At 40.0% G+C, this 11,435-nt stretch overlaps 1 protein-coding gene across 1 annotated transcript in view; it reads left to right on the forward strand.

Annotated features, from left to right (window-relative positions):
• Window positions 1-9,485, forward strand: part of ugt8 (UDP glycosyltransferase 8) — a 33,328-nt gene extending 23,843 nt beyond the window's left edge. Inside the window, exons 4-6 of the mRNA XM_034211679.1 lie at window positions 4,717-4,793; window positions 6,174-6,393; window positions 6,548-9,485. Of these exons, the coding sequence (XP_034067570.1) occupies window positions 4,717-4,793; window positions 6,174-6,393; window positions 6,548-6,929 (679 nt within the window). The 3' untranslated portion in view covers window positions 6,930-9,485. The remainder of the gene's footprint in view (window positions 1-4,716; window positions 4,794-6,173; window positions 6,394-6,547) is intronic.
• Window positions 9,486-11,435: the final 1,950 nt, after the last annotated feature.

Consider the following 11,435-nt stretch of genomic DNA (forward strand, 5'->3'; position numbering starts at 1 on the left):
CTGCTGTTTTGCACATTGCAATATATTTATTTTCACCATGTTATTTATTTATGATTATCTTTAGGCTCAGCAAAGATTTTCTGTCAGCTGTCGCTGTCTTTTTTTCTTTAGTTAATACTGAAATAGAGCCCTGCTGTTTTGTTAGGGCTTTTTCTTTAAATACAATTTTTAAAATGTCGATACAGTAGCTATCCTTTTTTTAAATGTCTATGCTTAAGTTTTTATAGGTGTTGCTATCTGCTTTGTGTAGCGTGGTCAGTGCAATCATTGGGTGGTATCACAGAGTTACAAGGGTCTGTAAATGCAATGAAAACAATTGGCCACAGCAAACCATTTATATTACAAATGTAATTTTTACTTTTGAATACTTAATAACAAAGGATGTATTGAATAAAAGTGATATATGTGTACACATATACATCATTAGTCAAAACAGGCTACATTTGACTGAATTATAAAAGGTATATGTGGTAAAATGAAGAGCCGTTTGGGAGCCGAAAGAGCCAGCTCTTCTTGGTGAGCCGAGCCAAATGATCTGGCTCACTAAAAGGAGCCGGAATTCCCATCACTACATCAAAGGGCCTTCAGAGTTATCTAAAATGGACGGCATCTATAATGGTCTTTTCTAGTTTACCCACCACTCAAAGTGCTTAGCAAAACATACCAACCAACCAATTCACCCATTGATATGCTGACATAAGTGACTTTGGTTATGGGTTTGACTCACGGACACTAAAATACTCTGGAGGAGAGATCTAACCAGGATCCTTTGTGATAACAAAACGACCGCTCTACCTCCTGAGCCATGGCAAACCTTATCTATAATGTTTGTGCTTGCCAAGAAAGGGAAAAAAGATTTGATTATAATCTAATCTGTGGTTATCATTTACATAGAGTCTCATGGGTATGATCTACTGACTATGACCTGAATATGAAAACACAACAAATAAGAAGAGGGCAAGTTGGGCTGATTGAGGAATGTCTTCAAATGTTATTCATTAACCTGTTGAACCTTAGCTCTCATATTTGTGTGTTTAGAGTTGGTGAATAATTTACCACAATCACGCATATGGTTTCTGTGTAATTTGTATCCCATAGATGACTGAAGAAAAGTTAATTAGAGATCAAAAAGGTCTGGCTTGAAGTTGCAAAACCTTTATAAACAATAGAATGTGTTTATTTAGGTCAATCTATCCTAGGATGTCCATGTAGGCATTACTTATGTAGACTGCAGGAACAAAGCCTTGATCCTAGTTCATATATACATGCCCCTCCCAAACCTGACCTTTCCCAAGGTATATGACTGCTGGGTTAATGTTTAAACATGTGCCGGTGTGCACAGGTCTTCACTTGTAGAAACTCACAATTTACAATGATGTCACGACTGACACCAGGGATGATACAATTAGATTAAATGTTCTACAATAAAAACATTTATTTAGTTCATAGCATTGAACTCCAGTTTTGCTGTAGTTAATGTTTTTAGCTTTTTTTGTTTGATTTTCATTTCCATTCTGTTTCTATTTAGCTTACATTTTTAAAATGACCATCAGCACTGCTGTTCAAAGTCCAAACTATGTTATAATTGACCCACTGGGGATGGATAACTAAACTCTGAATTTTCTTTAAAAAAAAGTTCTCCTTTTACTTAGTAAACACTTTACTTAAATAATTCTTATTAATGACAATATCACATTGGCATCCTGTCTCACAGTATGATATGCAAATGAGTGCAGTATTTTACTACTACGAAGAGGGATCATGTAAGTTGGAGGAATAAAAGGAGATAAGAATGTGGGTGAAAAATAGGAGATAATTATGACCCTACTGCTCACATTTGTATATATTTATTAAGGCAAGGCACGTTTATTTATATAGCACCTTTCAACACAAGGCAATTCAAAGTGCTTTACAAAAAACGAAAGACATTAAGAAAATGGCATTTAAAATCAGTCATTAAAAAGAAAAAATAATAAAATAAACATTAAAAGAAAAAATACATGGATAAAAGTTACAGTGCAGTCTAAGATGTGAATAGTTCAATTAAAAGCAGCGGCAAAGAGAAAAGTCTTCAGCCTGGATTTAAAAGTAGTCAGAGTTGCAGCGGACCTGCAGGTTTCTGGGAGTTTGTTCCAGATATTTGGACCATAATAACTGAAGCTACTTTACCATGTTTAGTTCTGACTCTGGGGACAGAAAGCTGACCAGTCCCTGAAGACCTGAGAGATCTGGATGGTTCATAATTTAGCAGGAGGTCAGAAATGTATTTTGGGCCTAAACCATTCAGTGCTTTATAAACCAGCAGCAGTATTTTGAAATCTATTCTTTGACACACAGGAAGCCAGTGTAAAGACTTCAGAACAGGAGTGATGTGATCCACTTTCTTAGTGTTAGTGAGGACTCGAGCAGCGGCGTTCTGAATTAGCTGCAGCTTTCTAATAGATTTTTTTAGTGAGACCTGTGAGTAAAGCATCCTACTGGCTCTTGATCATGCCTTCATTAACACAGTTGATAAGGTGTGGGACTGCTTGTCTAGTAAGTGCCTGCAATCATTTCAATTTAACCACATGGAAAAGAGAATATGAAAAGCAGCATTCTGTGGCATGGAATAAACAGGTTTGTGAAGCCAGTGCCTTTTAGTAGCTGGGGCTGGGCAGAGTCACTGTTGTGATTTAGGAGGATCAGTTTATGGTTGTCAGTAAGCTTGCCAGGGTTATATCTCTCACAGGCTCCGCCCTCTACCGGACTCTATGGGTACTCCCCTCGATCCTATCTATGCACGCATTCTTTCACTGAGACTCATACCCGTAGCCGGCCCCCTGGGCGGGCCTACCTGAATGCGAGCGCATCCACTGCATAAGAGGCGGCCTTGCCCGCTCACTGCTATCCCTTTCTCTTTCAGCTAAGCAGCTATTGAGTAACTGAGCGAGAGATAAATAGGATGGAAAGAACAAGAAACAGTTTTTTTTCTTCTCTCCCTGGCTATGGGAGAGGTGAGGGAGGCGCAGCGGCTGCTAAACAGAAAGCCGGTCTCAAACAGGGGGATGGAGCGGTATTCTCGCGGGACAGCAGAGCGGGTATATGTCGGGCTCCGCCCCCTGTGCCCATAGAGTCCAGTAGAGGGCGGAGCCTGTGAGAGATATAACGTAGGGTTACGTATAGTAACCCATGTTGTATAAGCACAGCGGAGCCCTCTGCTTATGGAGCACTGCTGCCTATGCTACTCAGCTAAAAGAGAAAGTAAAGGGAGGCCCGCCTAGGGGTCTGGCTACGGGTATGAGTCTCAGTGAAAGAATGCGTGCATAGATAGGATCGAGGGGAGTACCCATAGAGTCCAGTAGAGGGCTCTGCTGTGCTTATATAACATGGGTTACCATACGTAACCCTACGTTATAGTTAAAGGGTGTTGTGTGTTGGAATGTGAGGTGATATATTTAACTTTGCATGCAACATGCGTTAGGAATGTTTGATCATTTCTAATTTGTGTCTAAAAAACTACAAAGGCAACATCAGGCACCGACCTTTTACACTGAGGTAGCAGAAAATGGTACTCCACATGTAGTTATCTGACTACATTGGTTTAAAATCTGTTGCTAAAGGCAGGAGCCTCTTAAGCCCCAAGATTTAGTATTTGATATTCAATGGTAATTTGGCTTTCGGTCCTTCCAAACTGATGGAAAAGGGAAGAGGGCAAATCAAAGTGACAGGAACCAAGTCAAATGAATCAAGTCATTGATAATTGCATGAATGTAGGCTTTGATTGGCAGGACAGTGAATTGGTGCTTTGTTGAAAAGAGAAAGAGAGATGAAATACTTTGGGTTAGGGAGGGAAGGAGACAGAGATGGACGGATGGGGTCGTAATGCTCATTGTGTGCTGCATTTGGTGGAAATTGCTTCCGCACATGCAAACACAGACACTTTCAAACATACACAATGTTGTACACATTCTCTACCATCCGTTTCATTCTGTTCTGAGGAAAATAGATCAACTCTTGTTTTCCCCTTTGTTCACTTTCTGCATCATGTAACTGTTAGACTCCTCATTTAGCCTTCTGCAGTATCTCTAGGACCAATTATACATACTGTACATCCTCTGCCCTCGCTATGTCCCTCAAGTATCACCAGTGAAAGATCAACATTAAGTGAAATACATTAACTCGTTAGCCCCAACAGTATTTTAATATTGTATTAAAAACACATTACCCTCAGACAGCTAGTAAAATGGCTAGTTTAGGAAATACTAAACTAATCTCAGAAAAAATAGATTTAAGGTCTGGCTCGAAGTGTCTCCTGAAAATAACACCAGTCTTAATGACAATGGCCCCTTACACTCTTTCTCCCATACCCTGCTCTGACCGCACCTATCTTCAAACTCGCCCATGGTTTTGATCTCAACTACACACCAGTAAAGTGTCATAACTGTGTCTTGCACAGTTTTGACACACCTTGAAGCAACAGTTATGCGGGTAGATTTCTGCAACACAATAGTGTGTTGCAGAAATCTACATGCTGGCAGACCAACAGATAGACATATAAACACCTAGCTCTCCTCCGTAGTGGTTCACGCTTCAGTAGGTGTTTGCAGGAGCACATTTCGCAATGAAGCCAGCCACACAATAATGTGTGAATAGCGTCTAGGGGATTTTAATTGGTGTTCACACATTGTGATGGTGAACTAAACCATCTTATCATTATTGTCTTTTTTGATTTCTTAGATTCTCTGGAGTTCCACCCAGTAACCTTGGCAATAACACCAAGCTTGTTGATTGGATGCCTCAGAATGACCTATTAGGTAAGTACACCTCAAGGACAAACACCACTTACTGTAATGTGTAGTCCACCCATCATGTGTATATTATCAACAGTCAATTTGACTTACTGAGCAACTGAATTGCTTCAAGGTGTTTCTTAACAGACATCTGATGCTTGGTGTTTTATACAACATGCTTTAACTCATGGTGTTGTGTACTGTTTTTCATGGTTGGGTTCCTCCCTTACCTACTTATGAACCATTGTGGATGGTATAATGTGAATGTGTAAGCCACATTTGCTATCTTTGTGCAAGTCAGGGATGCACAACAATCAGATATTGACAGTAAGCATTATATTCTGAATTGGTGCTATAGAACTGTGGTTAGCCAAGCCTTCAAAATACACCAGTCTGTCTATATCTCAATTTAGGTGCTAAATTACCTTAAACCATGCAAGTAAACATAAAGGGCCCAGATTAAGACGGAAAATAAGTTGGGCCGTGTTTATGGTGACATTTTTATTAAAGAATGAAGGGCATTTACTTTGAAATGTATTTCTTTATAAAAACTATAAACAATATTTGATTAAATATACTGTTAGAAAATAAACACTTATACACACACATACAGTCCGTACTCCTCTAACGGGCCGTCAAACACAGCAGCGTTAAAAATGGTCAATGGGCTTCTGGGGTGACGTAACTTTGCCTCACTTTTCGCCGAACTGCATTGTGGGGAAGCAAAGCGAAGATTTCCAGGATTCAAAAGTTGAGCAATGTTCAACCTTTGAAGCTGAGGTGGAAGCGTCAGCCAATCAAATCCCGTTTATGCAAATCTGACAGTACAAGCGCTAGCCAATCAAACCGCGTGCAAGCTGGGAGAGCCAGACCGCAGTTCATTTTCTATATTCCTGAAAATGGAGGAGAAATTAGTAATTGCGGTAGCAAATCACCCGGTTCTTTATGACCAGTCGCTAATAACTTACCGGGATACAAACCGGAGGAACCAGGCATGGAGGGAGGTGGCAGAGACAGTGGGTGAAACTGGTAGGTTTTTGCCTGTTTGGGGATTTTATATCCAGTTTACTTCGTTTTAACATTGCTATTGCTTTGTATGTCGGGAGATTCATGTGATTGGTTGTTGGTCGCGTTGCTCGCAAAAAATCCCCAAGCTTTCAGACACGCCCACCTCCAAGATTTTCAAGATTTTTTTAACGCTGCTGTGTGGACGGGCCGTAACTGTAAACCATCCTACCCGACCTCCGTGTGCAGAGCAACAGTGAAGTACTGCAGAGTGTGCAGACATATTTGGGCTTTACTCTTTAAACTGTAAATAACCTAGCAAAATATGCACCGAAAAATGACTTGTGAACTTAACACCTAACATGCAAATGAACATCCTTCATCCCTCCTGTCGTCCAGGCCACGCTAACACAAAGGCCTTCCTGAGTCACGGTGGTCTGAACAGCATCTACGAGGCCATGTATCACGGGGTGCCGGTGGTAGGTGTGCCCCTGTTTGGAGACCACTATGACACCATGACTCGTGTGGCAGCTAAAGGTATGGGTATCATGCTACACTGGAAGTACATGACCGAGGAAGACCTTTATACAGCCCTGAACAGCGTCATCAAAGACAGCAGGTTAGATTTCGAAGTCTTGTATGCACTGTCACACACAAATGCTTTGTATATGAGTGTTATGGTTCATTAGTGCCATCTGTTGACCAGATATAGAGCCCTTTAGCTTGCTGAATGATTGCAGATAAAGGTTGTTTCCACATTTCTTCCTACCTAGGTACCGCCAGCAAGCACAAACTCTTTCCAACATTCACAAAGACCAGCCAGGCCATCCAGTGACCAGGGCCGTCTACTGGATCAGCTACATCCTGCGTCACAACGGTGCCAACCACCTTCGCTCCGCTGTGTACGACGTGTCCCCCTACCAGTACTTCCTGCTGGATGTGATTTTCACTGTAGGAGCGGCCCTGGCTCTGTTTGTCTTTGCACTGCGACGGTTGGTACGAATGCTGAGGGGGAAGACCGATGACAAGAGAAGAGGAAATGGCGTCTCCAACGATGACGGTAACATGGCCAACGGACATTGTCATAGCGAGAGCCTGGCCAATGGGAAGCAAAAACGCAATGGCTCCTTGAAAAACGAGAAGAAGATTAACTAATGTTTCAAATGGCCAAGAAGGACGAGGAGGAAGTTGCCCCAAGGACTCAGCTCTAGGTTTTGTTAAGTGATTTTATAAAAGCTTTGAAGGAAAGAGTTTCTTAGTTCTGTGTCGAATGGCAACTGCTACTCAAAGCGTGAAAGAGGCTGTAGGAGGATACACAATGCATCGGGTGCTCAAAATCTGTGTTTGTGTGTTTGTATGTGTATGTGTGCACTGAGGCAAATGTAACAAAAACTCTTAACAAAAGCAGCTACAGCAATACAACACCAAATAGGAAAGTGATTAAGAATGAAACACAGGAAAGACACATTAGCAGGAAATTGTCTCTCCTACATGATCTCTGTTGTCTTCCTGCCTTCATTACCAGTGAAAGGATGATGAAGAGGAGAAATCCTGAGCGCCAACAACTCATCCTTAGAAAACAAATAGATAACTTTTGAAATAGTTAGATTTAATGTCTTTAACTGCAAACTCTGCTTCTTCAAATGTCTGGTAAACTGTAAATAGAGAAAACATCTATTTATTACTGTAAAAAAGCTTTTTAATGAAGGACCTTTTTAACCTCTTATTCTTATTTTTAATGTATGACATGTATCAATGGTGTTAGAGCATTATGTTAATTGTACACTCCCTCTTTACAATATTGTGTGCGTCCTAAAAGTGGAACATACAAAACAAAGACTGAGAGATGCAATCATTATACGTTTGCACAGGTCTTTGCTTTCTACAGTTGCATTATCCACAGAATTCATGGTCGTCTTATTTTCAGATTTATCAGTGTTGAAAACATTCAAATTGTTTCCCTTTTCACATGTTAGGGCCATCCCGTGACTTTACTGTTTGTTCTTGTAAATAATATCTCAACTGTATTTGGCTTAACAATGTGAAAAGGAATATCATGTTATCATTCAAACATATAATACAATAAAGGCTACTACCAATGATACTGTGGAAAGGCAGAGACTGCTCTAGATGTGCTTAAGCTCATGCAGTCATGTGATCAGGGATGAGTCAGAGCATTATTAATTTATGACTACTCGCTCCGTGAGTCCACTATCTTTATTCTGCATCCCTCATCCATTATAAGTGATTAGTGAGAATTCATCACTTGTTGGCCATTTTTAGTGCTACACTTGATTTTGTACATCATTCCTATATGATTGGATTGAATGTTAATTTCTAACAAAGCTTGTTTCAAATTACACAGTTCAGGTAGAAATCCATTCAAGACTTCTGCAAATTAAATTATATTAGATTTAGCAATTGCGTTTTTAAAAAAAAAAACTAAAATAACTAGGCTTTTCAGCCATTCTGTGAAGTCATCAAATTAAGTGTACATCCATGCACTTGATTCTTTATTTCATTCAATAAGACCAAAGTTGCACCCTGTAGCTTTTTTTCATCTTATGTGTCAATCCACTCCAAGTTTGCTCTGGTTTCTAGGCTGTCTGTTAATTCTTAATGCAAATGGAGGAAGGGTGTAAGGAGTGACTTAGTTCCTTACTACTTCTACAATACAATACCATGTCAAAGTGACACTGATCCTTGCAAAGAAATTCTCTTTACTTGAACCCCTGTCGATGAGATCAAAGTACAGGGCGAGCAGAATAGTATTTTTAGAGTTAGTCCGGATTTGGTATTGTGATAATGGGCATTTCAGGAGGGAATGTCTTCCCAGACTTGCAGATGGATGGTTTATCACAGGTCTAAATAAATGCATTTATTTTCCTCCATTGTTCAAGCATCACAGCACAGACATCTATATTTGGATTTGGAACATTGGCATTCAGATATTGTTTAGCAACTTACTCAAGCATGGACAATACAGCAGTGTTTTTACAGGAAACGAAAGAAAATGCTATCACTTAAATGTCAACAATTGTTGAGGGCTGATAATTCAAACCACATGTGTATTCACATATCCTGTATGATAATAAATAAAAGTGTTCCTTTCTCTGTGAGCTACGACTACACTTGCAAAGTCCAACCCAGCCCTGCTGAAAACAAGCCATTATACTTGAATCATTGTCATTATAATCATCTTCTATTAAAGTTCAACTGATGGGTTTGCAAGGTGGGCCTGCAAGTGCTGCACAAGCTATGAACAGGGTCTGGAGAGAGAAAAACACAAATTGTGAATATACATAATTTTTCATTATTTTCAGTATAAATGTTAAAGCTCTGATTAAATGTCCACCCATGCCCATTCTTTACTCGTCTGTTCCCTGCAGTCCGACATGTCTCTGTTCTTGTGGCGTTTGCATTTCATCAGCTTGAATTTCTCTTTGTTCTGTCTTCAATAGTGCACTGCCTGTTCCATTTGTCCACTTCTTTGTCCTACTTTTTCACTTCCTGGTGTCATTGTATTCTTGTGTTATTCCTCCTCTCACTTAAATATCAGATGTCTCTGCTTATTTTTCAAAAACCTTTTCACTTTTATTTTCAAATGACAAAGTCCTCAATTTGCCTGTCATGTGTGTCCATGTTGTAAATAGAACAGTGTAAACAAAATACTAATGCTGAATAAAAATTACATATTTTGTTTGCAGAGATGATTGATACTTCTTTTCCTCAAAAAAGTGGCCAAGGCATTTCAATTGTCCTTAGTTTTGAGAAAATAAAGTTAAAGAACACTGATGAAATAGTAAATGAAAAGTTGTACTGTAGTTTCTGATGTATGGTCGATCAATATGTTGCTTCTCCTATTTGCTGTTGCATGTTATCAGTACACAATATTGAACAGATAAGGGCATACAGTGCATACTTTTGAGTCCTGGCAGATGGTGAAGCATTTGATGCTGACAGTCTCAGTTTGATAGGGGATGTATAGGCTTTTTGTCGGGAATTGTTACCAGGCAGCAAAGAGGTTTTGTAGGTATCAGATGGTAGGATCATCGAAAGTAGCCAACTGCACAGACGCATGCACACAAGACGGGTGGATAGATAAGGTTATCTAATGCTGTATGCTTGTGCTGAGTGAGGCTAGGCTCACTGGCCTCGCTCACTGGCCCTGTTAATTATTCACACCGCCTGCAGGGTCCCGCTGTCCTCACACACACATAGTCAGAAGCATCTGCAGGTATGTTTAATTTACGTTCCTGAAGTTGTTTTCTTTTGTTGTCGCTGGTAGCCAAATCAGGCACTGTTCTGTTAACTGAGACAGGAAGGGGGGAAGGAATAGAGGACAGGCCTCTGCTGATGAGGAATCTGATATCATAGAAAGCACAGCAGGCATCATTCATGACATCCTCCATTCATTCTCAGCCATCCCTCCCTCCTCAGACCTTGTAAGTGCCTATTATCTACCTTTCCTCTCCACCTCAGCAGACAATCATCTGGAGCAATTAACCACTTTGTGTTGGACTAAGTGGGCTTACTTCATGGACTAAAAGCCCTGCCTCTCTGCACAAGATCTAAGTGATGGATTTGTCAAATGTTTGACAACAGGGTTTGGTCTAATCTTCCTAACACATCCACACTCTTTCATGTGTGGGTTATAGGCTAAAAGGATATAGTGGGGATTGCATGTGTGGACTTAACCACGTTGTTGACCAAGCTTGTGCATGGTAGTGTGTGTGAACAATGCCCAAGGGTGTGTACCAGTTTTGAAATTGTTGACTTAGCTTATATAACCATAAATGAGCGATGGCCTTCCATTAATCTCTGTCACAGCAAATATATAAGAGCTCTACCTATGGAGAGAGGGATATCATATTTCTTTGCAACATGTTTGTGAGGATTGAAAGGCTTTCCTAAGATAAGATAATACTTTATTTATCCCAAAGGAAATTGTTGTGCCAGAGTTACAAAAATACAATAAACACAGCAGCATAATAGTAAAACTGTACACTATCAGTGCAGTAAAAAGAGCAATCAACCACATCAACTCCAAAGCTAAACTGACCTTGACCGTATATGTAGTGGAAAGAGAGAAAGATCAATGAGTTCAATGGAAGTCCTGTTAAAAACCCCGAGCCTGTTTTTCAGGTTTCAGGCTCGAAAATGACATTTCCAGAACAAATGACCATATCTTCCCTTCTAAAAGGGTTAAATTAATAATCTTTTTTCTCAAAGTAATGATAAACCTGTGAGTTGGATGTAGAAAAGTCAGATTTAATATAGATGTTTTTTATTTTAAAGAAAATTCAGATTGAACATGGTAAAAAACTGTAAATTATAGTGTCCGTCCAAAAAACATGTTGTAGGCTACTTACAGTATAGTGAAAACCAGTGTTGGGAGTGGACTAACGCATTACTTTTTAAATTCAGTAACTCAGTTACCGTTACTACATGGTGCGTTACTCCGTTACTGCGTTAGTTTTTTTATATAGTCAACAGCCAGGCGAACAGAGATGAGAACTGTACTTAAGTACAGTACTTGAGTAAATGTACTTAGATACTTCCTGTGTCACATGCGGAGACGGGCTGTGGGCGTGTTTGTGTTGTTTACTAACAAGACTATCATGGCGGCGGCGGAGCTCAAGTCTAGTTTCTCCACCTGGA

This window comes from Gymnodraco acuticeps, unplaced genomic scaffold, assembly GCF_902827175.1.
Source record: "Gymnodraco acuticeps unplaced genomic scaffold, fGymAcu1.1, whole genome shotgun sequence".
NCBI classification, from domain to species: Eukaryota; Metazoa; Chordata; class Actinopteri; order Perciformes; family Bathydraconidae; genus Gymnodraco; species Gymnodraco acuticeps.